The 22,458-nt window shown below is 47.9% G+C and overlaps 1 protein-coding gene and 1 long non-coding RNA gene across 2 annotated transcripts; one reads left to right on the top strand and one right to left on the bottom strand.

Moving 5' to 3' along the window:
* Positions 1–717: 717 nt before the first annotated feature.
* LOC148117973 (uncharacterized) lies at positions 718–5,153 on the bottom strand. Its single transcript, XR_015736429.1, has 4 exons — positions 4,515–5,153; positions 4,283–4,370; positions 2,543–2,750; positions 718–1,869 (listed from the first exon to the last, which is right to left on the bottom strand). It is a non-coding gene; the product is annotated as an uncharacterized LOC148117973 (long non-coding RNA).
* Positions 5,154–20,778: 15,625 nt separating this feature from the next.
* Positions 20,779–21,144, top strand: LOC148117972 (large ribosomal subunit protein eL37-like). Its single transcript, XM_087901286.1, has one exon. It carries the CDS (start codon positions 20,798–20,800, stop codon positions 21,089–21,091), a length of 294 nt encoding a protein of 97 aa, XP_087757412.1. The 5' UTR covers positions 20,779–20,797; the 3' UTR covers positions 21,092–21,144.
* The last annotated feature ends 1,314 nt before the right edge of the window (positions 21,145–22,458 follow it).

Here is a 22,458-nt window from a genome sequence, read left to right as displayed (position 1 = left end):
TTTATTGCTGTGAAGAGACACCATGACCACAGTAACTCTTATAAAGGAAAACCTTTGATTGGGGTGGCTCACTTACCGTTTCAGAGGTTCAGTCCGTTATCATCATGGTGGGGAGCATGGTGGCATGCAAGCAGATATAGTATTGGAGAGGTAGCTGAGAACCCTACATCCTACAGGCAACAGGAAGTCAACTGAGACACTGGGCTGTATCCTGGCATAGGAAACCTTAAAGCCCACCCCTTTGGTGACACACTTCCTCCAACAAGACCATACCCACTCCAACATAGCCACACCTCCTAATAGTGCTATTCCCTATGAGATTTTGGGGGCCAATTACATTCAAACAACCACAGCGACCTCCTGGGAAGCTCAGGGAATATAACTAAGGAATGAGCAGTAAGAGTCTGTGTGGTGGGGAGTGGAGATGGGGACACGCCTTTAATCCCAGCACTCAGGAAGCAGAGGCAGACAGATCTCTGTGAGTTTGAAGCCAGCCTGATCTACAGGGTGTTCCAGGACAGCCAGGTCTATACAAAGAAACCCTGTCTCAAAAAACAAAAAAAACAAGCAAACAAAAAAACAACCAGAGAAGAGCACTGTGCAGCAGTCCCCTGGATACGGTGTGTCTGAGGCATGTCTGAGGCACACGTCAGCTTACAGCCCCTGTGGCAGCCTGCACAGGATCCACTCAGTCAAAATTCCAGAATGGATGGGGGGAGGAGCTCCTGGGGCCCCACTCCCAGGAGAGAGAGAGCTCCCTAAGGAGTGAGTAGCAGTTGATGATCACTGAGGAAAAGCCATTCTTCTGTGAGGACATAGCTTCTGTTACACCGTCCATACCTTACTGAATGGCCCCACTCCCGTTTGCACATGGTCAGCACTAATTAGACACAGTGGGCTATTAAGAATAATAATTTTGATGTGTTTGTTTGCTTTATCTCGCTGTGAGGAGGTCGTAAGGGTGGAGGGGCAGACATGGGAGTACTGGTAAGCGAGCGTGATGGGGTGCATGAGGTGAAATTCCCAAAGAATCAAAATATTATTTCTAAAGTCATAGTAACTCCGTAAAGGATCATGAAGTCAGCCATGAATGGTGGTGCACGCCTTTAAGCCCAGCACTCAGGAGGCAGATGCAGGTGGATCTCTGTGAGTTTGAGGCCAGCCTGGTGTACAGAGAGTTCCAGGACTGGCTCCATAGCTACAGAAAGAAACCCTGTCTCAAAATAAACCAAACCAAACAAAGAAAAAAGAGTGGATGAACAAGCCAATGGCTCAGAGCCCCTGTGTCCTTGCTATCAACATTTGCTACCACTCAGAAGCCAGCATCAGCATAGTGTCTCTGCTCATCAGATCACGTCAGCTTGCCACAAGCTAGAGTCATCTGATACCCAGTCTGTGAAGCATTTTCTTTTAATGACTGAGGCGGGGGAGGGCTCCTGTTCTATCTTCCCGCCACGAAGGGCTGTACTCTGTGAATGGAACCCATTCTTCCCCCTGTTGCTTTTTGTTCATGGTCCTTATTTCAGCAACTGAAAGCCAACGAGGACATCCTCTATGTTTAATTTGGATGTCATTACTTTTGTCACATCATTTGTTTGGCTTTGTGTGAGACAGGGTCTCTCCGTGCAGCCCCGGCTGGCCCCGACCCTGCCACAACATGCTGGAAGGCTGCCCCTGGCTTTTGCACTAGGCTCCTTCTACTCCAGGGTCCCATTCAGGACACAGTTCCCTTGCTTCTGTCTCCTCGGGCCTGTGACGTTTTCTCAGGTTCACTTATTTTGACACTGTTAAGGCGTCCTGGTTTAGTTCTGCAGATCTGTCTCAGCAATGGCCTTGTATCAGGTACCAAAAGGTATGCGATCTTTGATTCTGTGTATGCACAAGTTAAAGTCAGAAAGACAAATCAATGTCTTAAAATAAAAGAGAGACTCTTAGGGAAAAAATGAAAAAGGGAGTGGGCAAGAAGGAGAAGGAAAGGGAAGGGAAGGGGGGTGAATTTGATTAAATGATGATACACCCATACTTGAAACTGTGCTAAGAAAACTCTTTGTTTTGCACAATTTATATGTGTGTGTGTGTGTGTGTGTATACACACAGATAGATAGATAGATAGATAGACAGACAGACAGACAGACAGACAGACAGACAGATAGATAGATAGATTTAAAAGCTTAAAAAAAACTGGGAAAAATCCCCTGAAATGTCTTAAGAAAAAGAATGTTCACAGTTTCAGAGGAGATCTCTGGTTAATGTGGAAAAGGGACTCCTGGGAGGCAGGAGAGAAGCCTGGAGCCTAGCAGGGAGGTCAGTGCATTGGTCCAGGAGAGGCAGGCTGGTCACTTGGGTACAGGACGGGGAGGTGTGGGGTTGGCAAAAAGAAAGTGGAAAAAAAATAAAAGAGCGAGACAGTAAATGCTACATGTGTTTCAAAATTAGAACCAGCCAGGCGCTGTGCTGATGAGGAGGGTATGTGGGGTCAGGCAGGAGAGGGACAGAGGTGGCCACCCAGCTTCTGCTTGGCAGAGAGGCAGATGAAACGTACCGAAATAAACCGCCTGCTGCCTTCTGGTCTTCCCCGCAACAGTGATCTCCTTGTGCACAGCTGAACTCAGTGGCCAGTACAAAGAAAGTGCCTTCCCAGATAGGTGCTGGATGAATGGAAGGGCTGTTGCTGTTCCCTAGAGTAGGTCCAGAACCAGGGCACGGGAGCTGATACAAATGCAGAAGTAGCTGGGCAAGGTGATGGACACCTGGAATTCCAGCACTGGGGAGGCTGAGATAGGAGAGGTTGAAGTCAGCCTGGTCCATGTAGCCACCCTGTCTCAGAGGGAGGGAGGGAGGGAGGGAAGTACAGGGGGAGGAATAGAGGGAGAAAGAGATAGAGGGAGGGAAAGAGAAAGAAAGGGAGGGAGGGAGGGAGGGAGGGAAAGAAGGGAGGGAGGAAGAGAGGGAGAGAGGGGAAGGAGGGAGGAAGGGAGGGAGGGAGGTGAAGGAAGGAGGAAAAGAAGGAGGGAGGGAGGGTGGGAGGGAGGGAGGGAGAGAGGGAAGAAGGGAGAGAGGGGGGAAGGAAGGGGAAAGAAGGAGGAAAAGAAAAAAGGAGGGAGGGAAGGAGGGAGGAAGAGAGGAAGGAAGGGTGAGAGGGAAGGAGGGAGGAAGAGAGGGAAGGAGGGAGAGAGGGAGGGAGGGAGAAACAAATGTACCCTGGGTGTAAAGGTTTGCATACAGTGAGAGTCTGACTGCAGATGTGAACGTGAGATCCCTGTGTCGGCAGCTGGACCAAAGAGCCCATGTCAGGAAGGTGTGTCCATGAGGACAAATGGCCTCAGGAGGCTATATTCTCTTCTCCATGGAGAGGAGGGAGGAGACCTTCAGATCCCATTCACCCCCCCCCCCTCCACAGCGTTGTCAAAGGCAGACCTAGGCTCAGCTTGAGTAGAACAGCCCTGAGCTCATCACCGCCCCCCCACCCCCCAGTGCACACCACCTCCCCAGACCAGATGCTCTGGGCACACATCATAGCCTGTGAGCAAATGCAGGCCCAGGGACCAAACAACTCCCTTTTGTTTCTAAGCCAGAGGCCAAGGTCCAGAGGCCAGTGCCGGGGAATAAACATATGCCTTCAGTTTAAAAATGGAGGAATGTTTTCTCGCTGAAACACGCCGCTTCTGAGCTTTCTTTGTGGGATTTTTCCATATCGCCCTGGAGGATTCTGCCGACCGCTGTCCCACCCAGAATGACTATAGATGCTCCCTCTAGTCTTGACTAATTTCTTCCTCTAAATGTCTGGCAGAGGAACACTGGAACCAGCCAGCGGCTGCTGGCTTACCGAGGAGAGGAACCCAAATGGGTTTTCTCACTCCTGAGTCTGCCATTCTGCAACGGGCATCCAGAAATAGTTAAAGAAAGATCTGGAGCTTGAAACCTGAATTTGGACTCTGGGTCCAAATTGCCATGGTATCTGGCCAATAACGGTGTCGAGCTGCTGAGCAGACATGCTTTTTTTTCCCTCAGACGTTGATTCCCTGGGGCTGGAGAGACAATTAAGCAATTAGGTATAGACACTACTCCGGCACAGGACTTGAGTTCGATTCCCGGAACCCATACAGATAACTCACTCACAGCTGGGTATTTCAACTCCAGTTCCAAGGGAATTTGATGCCTCTACCCTCTCAAGCGCACCAAGCACACACCCCCACAAACGTGCACACGCACACAGTGCACACTCTTTAACACACACACAATTTTTTAAATTGCCTCCTCAGTTTGGCAGGAAGGTACATACCTGTAATCCCAGCACTCAGGATATAAAGGCAGGATTGCAATGAGGTTAAGAACGGCCTGGTCTACACCGAGTTCCAGATCAGACAGGGCTACAAAGAGAGAGACGCTATCTCAAAAAGAGAGGAGGGTGGTGTTTTGTCTTCTCCTTCCAGCCTTCCATTGACCAAGCAGAATTCTCAAGGCCTGCGTCTGCTGAGGAAAGGGGAAGGTACTAGTCCAGCTAAGATACTCACCTATTAACTCTACAAAGTGGATGGAGATGGAAGAAATGTCTTAGGAGGATCTCTTTTTAACAAAGTTCTGCCTGGCACTGTTCTGGCTGGGCCAGCTGGACATCTGGACAACCCATCTTGCCTGGGTCTAGACAAAGGCCACTTCCTGAAGAACACTGTGTTCTGTCTTTGAACTCAGTACCGGGACTTTGCAAGCCATGAGGAGGAGACTTCAAAAAGAACCCAGGCTGGGCAGGGTTGAGGTAGGCAGTGGAGCACAGGCCCTGAACAGCTGTCACTAACTGACTGACCCTCATTCACTCACTGACCCAGCCAGCAAGCAGCCTCTCCAGTTCCTCCTCCTCACTCCCTTGCTGGGAGGGTGCGGGAGCCTTTTGGTGCAAAGCCCCCCCCCCCCAACCTGCTGGAGAACTTTCGCCTGCTTCCTGCCCCTTTCCCAAGCCAGCGGCCCCAGGAGGACCTGGTCCAACGCTTGCTTTCCAGTCTGTCCTTCCCAAAAGAATCAGAGCTGGTGGATGAACTGCACCGCAGACTTCAAGGATCAGATGTCTCCCTCCAAACCTACTGCATCCTAGCTCTGGCCTCAGGCCTCTTAGGGACCGACTGCTGAGCCCCAGGGAAGCACAGCTCTGAAATGTGCAGGCATGGGGTAGGGGGGAGCTAGCCCAGCACGATGGGGTTCCCTCACCAGTGACCGGAACTTGGACTCTATCTGCCTTCATGTGCTTTGTCACCAAGCAACGGTCTCTCTACCTACCTCCTGCATGCTCACTCATTCATTCGCTCATTCATTCACTCACAGATACTGGCAGAGGAGCGCCAGCTACACCCGCCCGATGGGCCAATCAGATACCGGGACATTTGAGATCCCCCAGCTGCAGAAAGATTTTCTTTATCTGAAGAGCAACAGAAAGTCCTGAGGGACAAGGACTCCCGTACATTCTCTCGGAGAGGAGCTTCGCTCCCAGGAAAGATGTAAAGAGTAAATCCACGGCAGATCCCTCCTGGTGTTCGTTTATGGCCCTGAAGACTTTTCCTGCTGTCCAGACAAACATCATCCCCAAACTGTGCCTCCCTCCTCCCTTCGTTCTAGAAGCCCCAGCTGTCTTTCCTAAAGGCAACCCACCCCTTGCTCTTTGTTCTTCACTCCCTACCAAGGGAGGTAGTATGTCTTAGTCTATTTCCTGCTGAAGAGAAACTGAGATGGTGTGGTCAATTGTTCTGACACCACTGGAGCTGGGAAGTTCCAGGTCAAGGTCCTGCTGGGGAAGAGCTCCCGTTGCAGCATTCCACCGTGGAGGTGGACCAGCAGGAAGCACTGGAGAGCTCTGGAGAGGGATAGAAGATGCTAGAGACAGAGATACAGAAATAAAGATACACATACAGAAAGAAAAGGGGGGGGGAAGGAAGGAGGTGGGAGGAAGAGGAGTGGGAAGAGAGAGAGAACGGAAGAATGGATTTGCCAACCCTTTTACAGTTAACCAGAACGTGACCTTGAAGACGCGCAAGCATACCCATCGGATCCCCCACCCCAACACTGCTGCATGGGAAGTTAAGTTTTGACATATGCTTTGAGGTGATATACCAAAAATTATAACAACCTATAAGCCCCAGATTCTTTTTAAAAAAATATTTTATTATTGTATTTTGTGTATCTGAGTGTTTTGCTTACGTGTAAGTCTGGGCACCACATGTGTACCTGTGGAGGTCAGAAGAGGGAGGGCACCATGTTGCAGATGGTTCTAAACTGCCATATGAGTGCTGGCACTCAAACTTAGCTCCTCTGGAAGAGCGGTCAGTGCTCTTAACCGCTAAGCCATCTCTCCGGCCCCTAAACCCCAGATTCTAACCACCTGGTCACGCAGGTGAATAAACCTCTCTTGCTAATCTGTCTGTTATCGACTTAATTTGTAGGTGCTCCGCTACTCACCATAAAAAGATGGGAGGATTTTCTCCCTCAGCAGTAGTTTGCCCTCTGGTTCACTGCAGGGCCTGAAGCCATTCCTCCTCCTGATGCCTAATATGCTAAAACCTGTTCTCAGGGCCCTTCGGCATAGTCTACTCCCTGGACTGTTTTTTTTTTTTTTTTCTTCCTGTCTCGCTGTCCTAGCCTTAGAAGAAAAACTACCTGGGATGTGGGCCATGAGCCAGGCTCCATGCTCACCTTAGCATGTGCTTCGTTCAAAGTTGTTTGTCTTCCTGGCATTCAGACGCTAGACGAAAGGCCAGGGGAGTCTTTTTCAGGCTTTTCAGCAGCGCCCGAGGTCCTTGCCATCTGTCTCCTCACACACTCAAAGCCGCAGCCTCTTGTAAAGTGTAAGTAAAGTGAACTCTTAGCCTAGATGGGCATCCTCCATCCTGCATCTGCAGGAGAGGGGTCATGCAGGGGAGCCGCTCCCCCTCCCAGAGACCTTTGTGTCTAGGCCTGTAAAGGCGGGTGCATGAGGCACCCAGCCATCTGGAAATTGAACTCCATAGAGATAGAAATGATAACGAGGGCTCTGGGAGATGGTCGGCTGGTAAGAGTATGAAGTCCTTGTTCAAGTTTCCAGAGCCCATGTTAAAAAAAAAAAAAATCCAGTGTTGAACTGGGTGGTGCACACCTTTAAGCCTTTCATCCCAGTACTCGGGAGGCAGAGGCAGATGGACTTCTGTGAGTTCAGGGCCAGCTGGTCTGCAGAGCCAGTTCTAGGACAGGGTCCAAAGCTACACAGAGAAACCCTGTCTGGAAAAACCAGAAAGAAAAAAAAAGAAACCCTGTGCTAAGCGGGTAGGGCAGAGACAGCACAGTCAATGGAGCTCGCTGGCCACCAGTCCGGCATCAGGTTCAGTGTGAGACATCATCTTAAAGGAGTAAGTTGGAGAGCGATATGCACAACCATACATACACATTGTCGTCATCAAACCACAAGAAAGAGAGAGAGAGAGAGAGAGAGAGAGAGAGAGAGAGAGAGAGAGAGAGAATCATCAGTTCCAAGGTCTCTCCAAGAATGCCCTTCCCACCCTCTGCCCCAGCTCTCTCACGTGTTAACTGGCAACATTAGGTAATATTAGGAATCAATATCAGGGTAATATTAGAACTTTATGCAGTATCAGCTCTAACTCTTCCTGAAGCAGGACAATAAAAGAAAATCAGGGGAACACGGGAAGGGAAAGGAACCCCTTTCCTCAGGGTGATCGAGATCTCTTACTCTAACCCATCCAGAATTGTGATCCGAGGCTGAGCATGGTGGCGCACACCTTTAGTCCCAGCCCTGAGGAGGTAGAGGCAGGTGGATCACTGAGTTCAAGACCAGCCTGCCTACATGTCAAGTTCCTGGAAAGTCAGGGCTACAAACAGAGATCTCTTTCTCAAAAAGATCAAAACCAACCAAACTAACAAAACATTCCAGTGTAGTCAACAAAACTTACTCTGAAGTCAGCCGGCATAGATAAGATATTCCTTTACTGTGTTTATTTTAGCACTGGGACCTGAGGATTAGAACTCAGCTCCCCAGGCTTACACAGTTAGTACCCTTACCCATGGAGCCATCTCCCCAGCCTACCTTTCCTTTTATATAGAGATATTTCAAAAGCCAAGCATGGTGATGCACACTTTTAATTCCAGTACTTGAGGAGGCAGAGGCAGGTGGATCTATGTGAATCCAGGGTCAGCCTGGTCCACACAATAAGTTCCGTGACAGCCAGAGGTACATAGCAAGATCCTGACTCAAAAAACAAAAGAAATATTTCAGGTGAGATTTGACACTCATAGGTGGTATGAGTGTAGACGAACCATGCTAAGGTCTAAGTGTATATGATCAAGTACGACCTTTCTTATTTCCTAGCTATAAACCTGCAATGTCCTGGGAATGTCACAGCAAGACTATAAACTCCATTTAGAGTAAAAGACATTGGAAAGTTTCTGCACCCTGATAAACCTCTCCACTGGCACAATAATCTGAATCAGACCAAATCAAACCGGATTAGAAAAAGCTCAGGTTTAATGGATACAAATGCTATGGATGGCTTTCCAATCCCCCAGAGAAGGGACAGGAAAGGAAGACCAGAAAATCACGGGTTTGTTCTGGTGTGTGTGGGGGGCAGTTTAAATACCCGCGGTGCGAGTGGTGTTGAGCATGTCTAGGAAGGGGTCACCATTTTGGCGGGCTTTCTCAGGGGTAGAGTCTGGACTGAGGCAACTCCCAAGGGAGGGGGCGTGGAGTGGAACTCCCACCTGAACATTCCAGACTCTTAGGATATATGGATACCAGGGACTGGGGTGACGCTTCCACCGAACAGACATGTATAATTCTTTTGTGATCTTTATTCACCTTATCAGCTCTAACCTAACCCAGTGTACCTCAGGAACCATCCTATCACACCATTTGCTGACAAAGAGTCCCTTTGAAACCCTTTGAACAACATGATTTCAAGAGCCATTAAAATCATATAGACATGGCTACCATGAAGAGTCTTAAACATGACTCTCCCATATTTGGTTGTGTAATATCCCTTTCCTTAGAATCTGTTTTGGCTAGTTTCTTGTCAGTTTGACACAAGCTAGGGTCATCTGGGAACAGAGAACGTAATTATTGCATTGCCTCCATCAGATTGGCCTGTGGGCGAGTCTATTGGATATTTTCTTGATCAACGATGGATGTGGAAAGGCCAAGCTCACTGTGAATTGCGAGTGGTGCCACCCCAGGCGGGTGGTCCTGGGTTCTACAAGGAAGTAAACTGAGCAAGCTTTAGAGAGCAAGCCAGTTAGCAGCATTCCTTCAAGGCCTCTGTGTCAGTTCCTGCCTCCGGATTTCTGCGTTTAGTTCCTGCCTTGGCTTCTCTCTGTGTTGGGCTGGGTTGGGAAACCCTTTCTTCCCTGAAGGGTTAATGACACAAAACAAAAAGCCTCAGGCAAATTAAGAAGCTCCTAACTAGGAAGTCAGCATATCTGTAAGAACAGAAGCCAGCATTTACTGACCAGAAACCGCAGGAAACAGATCTACAGATGAAACGCTCAACACCTCCTCCCAAATCTCTCTTTTACCCTTTAAAGCCCTCAGGGCTCCTGAGCTCAGCACAGAGTCTCCTTTCCCCACAGAGAGATGTCTGTCCTGCAGTCTGTCTGCACTGTTCTTCTAAAGGACAGTCTGCTTCTGTGAGGTCGGCCTCCTCCCTCCTATTCTTTCTTTTCCTTGTCACCTCAGTCAATCCCAATCTAACATTTGGTGTTGGCACCCAGGAGGGGCTCGGGGGGGTCCATGAGTCCCCTAGGCTTATTTTCTCTCCCTCTCTCTGCTTCCACTGAGTCCCATCCAGAGCCCCCATTCATCCTCTGAGCTTATTATACAGGCTACACAGTAGCCAATTGTGACCTGAAAACTTCGGTGTTTCCCAGCCTCTACCTTTGTGAGCGGTCTAAAGTCCCTTTCTGGGATTTTATTGACTAATTTGGATAAACTCGGTTCCCACTCTCATATACCCTCGCCTCCCCTACCTCCTCCAAGGTCACTAATCGCTCTCCTCAGCAGTCCATCCATCATCTACACTCCACGGTGAGGTCCATTTCGGTCTACAGACACCCTAGATAGACCCTGTAGAACCCCAGGATTCTTCAGCTTTCTGCCTTCAGCTTTGCCTGCCAGGTCACTAGAATTAGGGATGCCCATTCCAGCCCCTGGTCTTTCATTTCAGGCCACTTTCTAGCTATGACCACTTATGCCAGAAATGAGCCTCACCCTTCCCTTGACCAAAATGGGGTCCAGATCTCCATTCCTAAAGATGCACCCTTGGCTTGGCTTAAAACCAATCTCTAGGAGTTAGTATGCCTGTTCGCTGCGGGCTGGACCCAATGTAAATTGGACAACAATAACACATGGCCTCAATTTGATACTTTTGATTTCCAAAGTCTCACTGACTTGGACAACTTCTTAAGACAGGATAGCAAATGGTCTGGAGCCCTCCATACTCAAGTCTTTCTGCTCTGGTCTCCACTCCTGTCCCTTTATTCCTCCATTTCTGCTCTGCACATAAGGTTTTCTAAAACTTCTAAACCTAATTCCCTAAACTCTCTCTCAGATGCTGATCTGGCAGAGCCCCCACCCCTCGCCATCAAACCTTCCTGGGACTCCACCTCTCTACACACACCTTCCCTTCCCCCATCCCCCAACTCCACAATCTACCCACACTCCCCTCTTTCCCTCCATGGCCCCTGAAGCTTGTTTGCCCTCTCTGTACCTCAAGGATGAACTGCTGACCCCTAGATCTCTTCTTCTTTGGTTTAAAAGGTGCTGTTGGGATCTGGGACCTCTTCCCTCCTGAGGGACCCTCTACCTGCCAAGAACAAAAGGACAGATCTGGTCCATGGAGTGACAGGTGGTTTTTCACTCATCCCAGATGGGCCACAGTGACATCTGACCTGCTATGGTGCCAAACAGGGATTCTAAAGTCAAAGGTGTGGTGGCAGGAACAGAACACCTACTGTGTGCAGGGCGTATTGACCAGTTATCATCCTTGCTCATGGAGAAGCTGACTCTGGAGATGGGATTTGGTCCTCTCCCTTCAGACTCAAACATGTTTGTCTCAAAATGCCCTCCACAGCCCTGTCCTGGGTCAGACTGGCCCCCTGACTCTGTGACAGGGAAAAGGAAAAACAGTCGAAGGAGAAAAACAAGTCCTTAAGGATAGCTAATTGGCAAACTGTTTTCATCGCTGGTGACTATTACTTCTCTCATAAATATAGAGACGTATTAAAAACAACTGTAAAAGGAAACAAAGCTCCTACAGTCGAACCGCTGGCATCCTTCCCCCATCCTGGATCAAGAGTGATAATTTTATTTTCTTCTTCTCTTTAAAAGTTAAGTCCCCTTAGACACCCTTCCTTCTGACACTATCCCACAATCCTGCGCATCGTAGGAAACAAGCTAAACCGTTCAATGCCTAGAGACCTGCAAACAGACACTAAAACTACACCGCTAACCTGAGGACTGGCTCTGCACTGGCTCCACGTCACATTGGGTCAGGGTAAAGACCGATCCAGGTGATGGAGGGAGGGATCCTTTGGGAAGTGACTCTATCTGGAGACGGACATACTTTTGGGTTTTTCAAGGCACCTGTATCTCCCATCCTTCCCTGTCTCTCCTGCAACCCTGAGAGAGCCCAAGAGGCCCACTATTGTTTCCAATTAAAATAAAATGATCCTTAAATTTCTTTTCTCTCCCTCCCTAGACCCCATCTAAGAGAGAACTCACACTGCTTCTAGTTACTCTAACAGGTATATATGGACTCTGGTTCCATGAGCTGAGACCATGGAATGCCTTCCTCTGTTTCTATGTTTTTCTATTAGATCTACCTGCCTGAGCCATAGGTGCCACATCCTCCTATATCTGTGCTAATCTAACTAAAGTGTCTTTTTAGAGAAAAGGGTGTAATGGCGCACATTTAATTGGTGAAATACGTGGATCCCCCCAGGGATCTCTGTCTGATGGGGGATGGAATCACATTACTATGAGACTGAGTTCACCATAAGCAAGAAGCAGCCATGTGACTTAACTACCATCTCCGCTAATGAGATTATGAAGAAGGGAAATGCCATGTGACTTTGCCCCCATCTTGGTTAATGTAACAACACAGCATAAAACAAAATGGTGGCACCTATAACACTTCCTGATCCCACTGAGCCCTCTGGGGATTTCTACATCCCTTTTTATATTAGACTAATGAGGTAACACCAGACCTCCATGGTGTTCTCTGAATTTTTTTAGTGTTTGTTTAATTTTACCACACTGTTTACATGATGTATTTGCTGGTTTCTGGAGGGGACCTAAGAGTTTTCCCAGCCAGGTTCCTCCAACGCTGGCCTCCTACAAAGGGAACAAACAGTTTGACATGGGTGGAGGCCCAGAGCTGAGTATCATCAAAGAGCAGCCACCAGCAGGGACTCAAAGGATAACTTGCCAGTTGCTAGTCAAGCGGCTGCCAGTGGGCGGGCAGCTGCCGCAGCAGAGACAGGATCAGCCTGCTAAACAGGAGAATGAAGATACAGGCTCTGGGGGTTTGAAGGCCTGATAGTTCTGCCTGGTCCTTCCAGACCCGTTTTCCTCTAACTGAGCTAGAATGCTGGTTGGCCATTCCTGTCAGTAACCCTTTACCAATTCTCTATAAGTAAATCCAGGAGGCTCATTGATTCCCCCAGGGTGAACTCGGATGAAATCAAACTTTGGACTGTCACTGGAACCTGACGAAGAAGGAAGAGACACTGTTTAGTCCGTCTCTACATACATCATGCTTAGAAAGAAAAGTTCTCACAACAGATAGTAAATTTGTTTATTAATGATACTATGTCTAATGGTATTTTTTAAAAGTTTAAAAATTCTAAAAGGATTCATACATGGACTTTCATTTAGTAAAGAAGATATATGAAGATTAGGATGGTGGGATGTTTCCAGAATGGAAAATATGACTAGAATGTTTATGCAAGTCACGAAGTTCTGAGTTAGTTATTTAAGGCATGTAAAGAACAAAATTTTGAGGTGACATAGATGGTATTGATGTTTCTAAGGTCAGAGATGAACAAGTATGAGAATGCACATAGAATTAAAGTTTATTTAAAAGTGTTTGGTTTAAGCCAGGCGGTGGTGGCGCACGCCTTTAATCCCAGCACTCAGGAGACAGAGGCAGGCGGATCTCTTGAGTTCAAGGCCAGCTTGGTCTACAGAGTGAGTTCCAGGACATCCAGGGCTACAGACGGAAGACAAGCCCTGTCTTGAAAATAAAGAAAAAGCACAGGGACTGGTGTAGTAACCGACTGGTGGGTGTTCAATGACCATATTCAGAGGTCTATATTACTATGGAGAGAGGGAGTAACAGGAAGATTATTTTCTCCCTGGCCCTCCAAGGTCAACCAGGTCCCAGGGGACTGTGGAACATCCTCTGAAGTGTTCTGTAACCACGGGAAGTCTCCTGTTCTCTTGTTCAGGGAAGCCACGGAGACCCCATCCAGTGGATTCTGACCAGTATCCAGTCTACAAAGAGAAGGGTCAACACAGGAACATTTTCTTCCACGTCTCCAAGTTAAACAGTGGCCAAGCAAGGCCTTTGACTTATCCTCGCATGGACAGTCTTACAGGTAAAGAAGGACTAGAGGAGCCAGATGAGCCTCCCACACCAAAGGGACCCTGGGGACTAGATCTTCAACTGGCTTTGACAGACGGAAAAAACAAAGATTGTATTTGGCTATTTACATGATCTTAAACACCAGCACAACCATAGAAGATGTTATCCAGACAACTTTTTCTCACTACTGATTCTCTTCTTGATTAAAAAAAAAAAAAAAAAAAAAAAGCTGTGCTGGTTAGTTTTATGTCAACTTGACATAAGTTAGAGTCATCAGAGAGAACAGAGCTTCAACTGAGAAAATGCCTCCATAAGATCAGGCTGTAGGGAAGTCTTTCGGGCAGGGCATTTTTTAATTAGTGATTGATGGGGGAGGGCCAAGTCCTTTGCGGGTGGAGCCATCACCCGGTTGGCAGTCCTGGGTTCCGTAAGAATGCAGGTTGAACAAGTCATAAGGAGCAAGCCAGTAAGCAGCACCCCTCCATGGATTCTGCATCACTTCCTGCCTCCAGGTTTCTGCCCTGTTTGAGTCCCTGTCTTGACTTCAGTAATTGCCAGTGACAGGAAGTGTCAGCCGAATAAACATTTTCCTCCCCAAGTCACTTTTGGTCACGGTGTTTCACCTCAGCAATAGAAACCTCAACCAAGACAAAGGCCTGTCTTCTTAAGTGCCAATATATCTTTCTATACCTAAATTATCCATTTTCCTAGTTAAAGGAGACTACCAGATAGCCTGTCATCAAGCTTGTAGGTTTGGCGAAATTATTCAAGATACCAAGTGGTGTCCAATCCCATTAGGATTCTATTTCTCTTTTGTCAGTTAGATGCTGACTTAACCGACCTCTCTTGCAAAGCTTCCAGGCCATTGTTCCTTCTGCAGGAATCTGATGCAACAAACAGGGCTCTGGTCCATGGCCAGGCGATTGTACAATTGCATTTCACGTTACTAGACAAATTATCTGGCTTACAGGACTCTGGTCCATGGCCAGGTGATTGTACAATTGCATTTCACCTTACTAGACAAAACTTAATGCCAGTCATGATGCTAAAACATTTTTCTGATCAACTTAATCTCTTAAATGTTCCTTGTCCCAGTCAGTGTTCTATTGCTGTGAAGAGACACCATGACCATGGCAACTCTTAGAAAAGAAGGCATTTAATTGGGGCTGGCTTACAGTTCAGAGGTTGAGTCCATTGTCATCATGGCAGGAAGCATGGTAGTGTGAAGGCAGACATGGTGCTGGAGAAGGAACTAAGAGTTCTATGAACTCTTTACCTATATTATTCTATTATTAATAAAAACTCAGGAAGTCAGATATTGAGGTAAAAACCTGATAGATCCAAAGAGCGTTGGGGGAACAATCAGCTGACTCTGAGTCTCCACAGCTTCCCAGATCAAAAGGGCTGTGAATCTCTCTGAGCCCCTGTCTGTCTTCCTGTGCCTTCCTACCTGGGTCCTCCAAAACCAGTCAGTCAACTGGTGACTCTGCCCACTGATTCAAGGTAAACTTTATTAGCCATCTTGGAGTGTTCGTGCGAACAAATAACCCACAACAGCTCTCCATCTGGATCTGCAGGCATCAGTCAGGCAGAGGGAAATGGGCTTGGGATAGACTTTTTGAAACCTCAAAACCCACCCGCAGTGATATACTCCCTCGAACAAGGCCACACCTACTGATCCTTCCAAATAGTGCCACTCCCTGGTGACTACGCCTGCAAATCTATGAGCAATTGGGCCGTTCTCATTCAAACACACCACCTCCTGCACGGTTGTAATAGAGGAGAACCCATGGCTGATGCTGAACTTATTGACCAGTGGAAAATGTCTGAAGTTCTTCCACCAATCCAATTGCCTTACATCTTGTAATGGACAAATGACCAAAAGAAGTCTTGCTAATAGTTAACAGCTATGGCAAAGCCTGCCAAGAATTCTTTGGGTATTTTTCTTGCATGTTCTCTTTCTCCAGTAAAGGCAAAACTGCCCAAACGATTTTCTTAACATTCCCAGTGTAAGTGATAAGAGCACTAACAGTCTCACTTTTTACAGCTGCCACCTCACTCACACAACTCTCTCTGAGGATGCACCCTGTCTGCCCTCTGCCCTTTCTCCATTGCCCCTATCTGTCAACTCAAAGCAGTTAAAGCAGTCTGTACCCTAACAGCAGTTTCGGTGACCTCCAAGAAAGGGACTGAAGGATAGGCCTGAGACATGCCAGGCAGTCAGATGGGGGAGGGTAGAGAAAACTAGGCAAGGAAGATGGTAAACTTGGCTTCTTCCTCTCCCAGAACAAAAGCCTTGACAACTCCCCTCCTCCCACTCCCTGCAGACAGGGCCCCCTGATAAGGACTACCCTGATGGGGTCAAGGCCAATCAGGAGTCACAGCTGTGGGCCAACTAACCATCCCGTGCTCGTTCAAGGGAATCAACACTAAATTAAGGGAGAGAGAACCTTCAAAGACTATTTTTTTTAACAGTCCTCAAGTAGAGCGGATTTTTCAGGTTCCTCAACCCCCTCTACTTTGTCTAGAATCCCTTTCCTTGTCTCTCTGCTGGGCGTGTCCTCATTTGTCTCAAATTATTTACCTCATGCTCAGGCTTCTGTTATGCCCAGATCATAGAGTCCCGCCAAAACCATCTAGGAGACCGAATCCTGTATGGAAAAGCAAAGAGCCTTTGATTTTAATTAAGTTTGAGCTCAGACTCTCCAGGAGTTCAACGTATTGGCATGGTCAGAGAGCTCCAAGCTCAGCTGGGGTTGGGTTTTTATAAAAGCAAAGGTTGGGGTGAGGGATTTCTAAGGTTCAGAACCCCTGATTGGCTGACGTGTGCGTAGGGGTGTCCCAGTGAAAAACGAAGGGTGTGTGCTGGCAGGGGATCCTATCTACAATGGTTGGGACCTTAGGAATCTCCTTTGGGTGGTCTGTTCCCGGGTGGTGCCTGGGTGGTCTCAGTTCACGGTCTATCTTGGAACCAGGTATTGCCTTTCGGTAGACTACTGAGACTCAGGCCTCTAGTGAGCTTGTCATGGTCATGCAGCGTCCACTGCACCCATAGAGATAGTGGGGGACCTTTGAGGTGGTAGGTAGGGCTTTCCCACAAGAGAGGGCATCTTTCCACTTTGAGCAGAACAACCCTGCTTCACCGGGCCTCCTCATGTGTTCACAGACTCCACATCCTGTGTGCCATAGGTTCCCTCTAACCTTACCAATGCAACCTAACCATCACCACCTTTGCCCCACGAGGTCAGAGAGCGGTCTTCTGACACCACCCACCTCACTGGCCTTCCCTCACCCACTTTCAATCTTTCCAAATCTTCTGGTTCACAATATTTTGGGGACCTGACTTCTTTGCTCTAGGAGACTATTTAACCACCCCTCCTTATTCGACCCTAGCGCTGCTACCACCTGTAGGTTCTGTTGACACCTGTCATGGCCGTTAACGCTAGTGACTTTTGCCTGGCTTGTGGGTCATCCACCTCATCCCTCTTCTTGCCGCGCTAGGCATTCTTCAGAACTCAGAACTGAAGCAGCAGGACTGAGGGCTTCTCTGCATCAGTTAACCTCTCTGCATCAGTTAACCACTCTGCTCTCCAGCTCTCAGAAAATGTTAAAGATCTTTCTGATTAGCTTGGCATCCTTCAAGGTCAACTCAACTCTTTGATACTCCAAAACTGAAGAACCCTGGATCTCCTGATCCCTGCTAATGTTGGGATTTGTGCCTTCTTCCAGGAACGGTACCACTTCAGCACCAACAACTCCAAACTGATTTGAGATGAGGCCAGGCTAAAAAGTTTAATGAGTTGCCTCCTCTGGTTGGGCTCCTGATTCCCTCCCACCCTGGCTCCTCCCCTCCATCCCTTCTTTTCCCTTTATTATTCTTATATTTATGATTTTAACCTGTTTTTTAAATGTTTCACAGACGTTCCTCCTGAACAGACCACTGCTATCCACTGTAGACTGAGACTGCTTGTTCGTTTCTCAGTCACCCAGACCCAAGATAATCACATAGAAACTATATTAAAACACTGCTCAGCCTATCAGCTCAGGCTTCTTAATTAACTTACTCTTACATCTTAAATTAAGACAACACTTCTCTTAAAGTCACTCCAGAAAGCACCATGCATGCCCGGCCCCAACACACACACACACACACACACACACACACACACACACCACTTTATCTATTCTCAGGGTCTGGAATGAAAGGATAATGACATAAAACAAAGAACCTCGGGCAAGTTGAGAAACTCCTGGCAAGGAAGTGTGCCCATCCGTAGGAACATCTGCCAACACTTACCATCCTGAAACTGCAGGGAACAAATCTACAGATGGAACTTTCCACCTCCAGAACAAGTCCCTTTTCTCCCCCCTTTTAAAATTCTCACTCTTGCTGTGCCTAGCTGCAGTGTCTCCCACAGTGAGACCACTGCTCTTCCCTCATCTGATAAAGGACAGCCTGTGCTCCTGGGGACTCCTCTGCCATCAATTTTCACATCCCCTGGGGTGGTTCTGAGCTAACTCCCCAAGTTGCTTTTGATTATGGTATTTTATCACAGAAAACAACTAGGACAATGTCACCTATGTATTAATACCAGTGCTTAAGTATATGTTAAAATCTCTTAATAAATTCTCACTCTGGGCTAGCGATGTAGCTCCATGCTTGCCTGGTGTTGGTGGAGCCCTGGGTTTGATTTTCAAGAAAAGAGAAAAAGGAAAAGGGTAGGGAAAGGAAAGTATAAAATCTGACTCTGCTCCATGTTGGCTCGTGTTGAAACTCTCCTCTGCCGTGAAGTCGGGGATCCTGGCTTCCCATGAGAAGAGGTCTCAGGAAAGAGCTCGTGAGGCTGCCGTAGGTGACAGCGTGGAACTGTGTCTAGTTTCCACTCCCACTGCCACTCCAAACTAGACCCTGGCCTGCCTCCGTCACAGTTTAATGAGACCGGCTGTATCATTTGGGCTCCGTGTGAAACAAAAGCGCAAGACTCTTTGTTCAGAAATTATGAAGAAGGTCAAGGCCACAGCGGAGCATCATGCTGGGGAGCTGGCCCTCAGGTGACAATGGCTGACGTGACGTTGATGGGGCTGACCACCGGCTGACTCTAGGTAATCTCTTCCTGTTTCCTCTGACTCACGTGTTTCTCACAGAGTTGAGATCACAGGAAGTTATCATCTCTAGCCCAGGGACATCAAAAGAGTTAAAATTGATTTTGTCCCTGATCTCTTGCTATTCCAGGCACAATGGCAGCCTTCCCCCCCCCCCCTTGTGATAACACGGCTTGGCCTATACAGTACGGCTCAATAACTGTTACAGAGGCATCGTGTTCTTGATTAGCCCAGAATCAGCCTCTCTTTAAAGAGTCTGGTTCTTGGTTCATCGAACCAGGCAAGGCAATGCATGCCTCCCAATGGGAACCCATCCCAGAACTTGGAAAGCTGAGGCAGGGGGGTGGCTGAAAGTTACAAGTCATCTGGTCTGACTTAGTGAGACTTTGTCCCAAAACAAAGCAAAACTATCCCCCCAAAAGTCCTGTCTAGAAGTTGAATGTCTTCTTTTATTTCCCAACCTTTGGGTCTTCGGCCTTCAACCCCTTATCACTCACTCCCACCTCAAGGAGGGTACCATGCACTTCTCTGCTTTGCTTCCAATAATAGATGAGCTCTCAGCTGTGCTTGGCAGCTGACGCGCCTACTCCCGATAGCCAAGAGATGTTACGTCCTCTCCCAGCCTCCTCCCTGCTCTGCAGCTTCTGGCAGCCCCAGTTTCCTTTGTCAAAATCAACGGCTTCAAGTCCCACATGTTGGCAAGGGAGACACTGTATTGTCTTTTTGTGCCTGGATTTTATATGTGTTCCATGCTCATTCATGGTGGGGCAATTTGCGGGGTCTCGTTGCTTTTCGGGATGAATAGCATTCAATTATGTATCTATGCCGCATTTTCTTTGCTCATTCTTCCGTGAATGGACAGAGACACAGGGCATAGCTAGGTAGGAAAATAGCGTCTAAGGCTCTACATCGTTGAATTATCATAGCTTCTGACGATAATTGAACATTTCAAAATAGCTCAGAGAGAGGACTGTTGAATGTTCCTAATACGAAGAAATGAAAAAATGTCCGAGAAATTGTCAAGCTTTATCTGAGTGGAGATCCCTAAGAGGATGGGCTACTGCTCAGGCCACCAGTGATAATGTTAGGTTGCTTCTCTCTCTCTCTCTCTCTCTCTCTCACACACACACACACACACACACACACACACACCACCACCACCACCAAGGTGTGTATGGGAGGGGTGAGCTATTGGGAGAGAGAATTACATTAGTCTCAGGGTGTCCATAGGTCTAGAAAGGAGCTAGACCACAGGGGGATCAGGTGGTTAGGTAAGAGCCAGCATTCCTCAGGAACCTGTGAAACTGGCTTCCATCTGCCAAAAGGAGTCATTTCCCTTACCTCTGGCAGAGGGACATTTGGCTACCTAGGACACCTATCTGCATATCAAAGCCCATGCTGGCCTCCAGGCTCCCTTGGTACCTGTGATACACTTCAGAGTCTATGCTGGCATCCTGTCCTTCTTTCCTCTCCCCCCACCCCAGCGACTGGTCCTCCTTATAATCCACAAGACCTGACCACCCGCTCACTGTTGCTCTTTCACCGTGTTCTGATCTCCACGTCTTACTTGCGCTATCTCTCTCTCTCTCTCTCTCTCTCTCTCTCTCTCTCTCTCTCTGCTATTCTCTCCCACTCTCCTAGCCCTGGTCATGTCCAATCGGCTTTGCTCTGGACTCTTCCAGATGCCTCTGGATATTTTCTCTCTTATGCACAATGAGAACCTAAGACTGGAGCGGTCATGCTGGCAATCTTTACCATGCACCCTCGCAGACAGGTTGGTGTCTCCCTTCCCCTGGGAAGTGGGCTCCAAACTTGGGAGATTTTGCCTGACAGCACCTTGGGACCATCCTTACAGGGAAGTGCCAAGGAGGAAGCCTCCAGGGTTCAGAAGGTGGGGCCGGAGAATGGAGTGGCATGATGTCAATCAAACTCACATTCGGGGTGTGGGTTTAGACGGGAGCAGAAGTCAATCTCATGGCAACAGCCCCCCTCAGACCCACACAGCCACTGTGCAGACTGCCCTGGGGGTGCTGGGGTGCTGTCAAAGACTGCCTGTCGGTCTCTTTGGCCTCGGCGGCAGAAGCAAGATGACAAAAAGAACGTCATCCTTCGAAAAGCGTCGCAACAAGACGCACACGTTGTGCCGCCGCTGTGGCTCTAAGGCCTACCACCTTCAGACGTCTACCTGTGGCAAATGCGGTTACCCTGCCAAGTGCGAGAGAAAGTATAACTGGAGTGTCAAGGCTAAGAGACGAAACACTACCGGGACCGGGCGGATGAGGCACCTAAAAATTGTCTACCGAAGATTCAGACATGGATTCCGTGAAGGGACAACCCCTAAACCCAAGAGGGCAGCTGTTGCAGCATCCAGTTCATCTTGAGGATTTCAATCTGTCATAAAATAAATGTTCTGGTTTCAAAAAAAAAAAAAAAAGACTGCCTGTCACTCCAGGCACGTAGGACTCCGAAGGAGGAAGGTATTGGAGATTCACACACAGGGTCTTCAGGGGGTCAGTGTGTGTGTGTGTGTGTGTGTGTGTGTGTGTGTGTGTGTGTGTGTGTGTGATTATTAGCACATGTGGAAGTCAGAGATTCAGGAGTTGGTTCTCTCCATTCCCCAAACAAGTTTGTCTCCCTTAGGATTTCTATTGCTGTGATAAAACACTATAACCCAAAGCAACTTGAGCAGGTTTATTTCAGCTTACAGTTCCAAATAACAGTCCATCATCCCTGAGAGACGACAGGGCAGGAACTCAAACAGGAGCGAATGCAGAGGCCATGGAGGAGTGCTGCTTTGGGGCTTGCTCCTCATGGCTTGCTCAGTCTGCTTTCTTGTACAACCAGGGCCACTTACCCAGGGGTGGCACCACCCACAGTGAGCTGGGCCCTCAAATATCAATCATTACTTAAGAAAATGCCCTACAGATTTGCCTACAGGAAATCCAGTGTGAGCGTGTTTTTGTTTTGTTTTGTTGTGGGTTTTTTTTTTACTTTGTTTTTTTTTCTCTCTCTCTCTGAGGTACCCTCCCTCCAGATGACCCTAATTTGTGTGAAGCTGACATGAAACCAGCCAGCATTGGACTCCAGGGAGGGAAGTCAAGTCCTTAGGCTTAGCAGCAAGGGTCTAATCACCAAGACATCTCATGGGCCCTACTCAGGAACCTTTAGAATGACTCTGTCCCTGATCATGTTTGTTGTTTTCTAAGATACAATTGCCCAAAGGATGATGACATGCACGTGGTTTAATGATTAAGTAAAGTTTAACTTTTCAGTTAAAGAGAAAAGTTAAGTAAAAAAAAAAAAATATCTGAGTTGGTTTAGCTGTTTTTCTAATCTTTAGGAATGTCCTGCTTTAGCTGGAATTGTTAGGTGGTTTTCCGAGGTGTACGCTTTATTTAGCCTTGAAAGAGCAATACTGTAGCAGGGTAACACTCAAAGAACAGATGTTCTCCACCTGAGCGGTTTGGTGCTTTAACAACTTTGTGATGTCTAGGAAAACAATGGTCCTATCTCTGAAGGCAACTGTGGCTCTATCAGCTGTGTTGAGATATCTTGACGCTACAACAGCATGAAAAGACTTTTTTCCCTTTTCACGGCTCCTCCATTTCCCCTCTGTTTCTAACCTGCCTCACGGCCTTTTTGACAGAACTCGTTTCTGTATCCCAATGCTGTTCTGCCTCAACATGCCCGTGCCTCAGCCTCTGGAGAGCTACACATACTTCACTCTCTGGCGTCCCTCTTGCAGCCA

The sequence above is a fragment of the Myodes glareolus genome, chromosome 24 (assembly GCF_982192425.1).
Source record: "Myodes glareolus chromosome 24, mMyoGla1.1, whole genome shotgun sequence".
In the NCBI taxonomy this organism is placed as follows: Eukaryota; Metazoa; Chordata; class Mammalia; order Rodentia; family Cricetidae; genus Myodes; species Myodes glareolus.
Note: the sequence above shows the minus strand (reverse complement) of the source record. Positions and strands in the feature narration are given on the sequence as shown.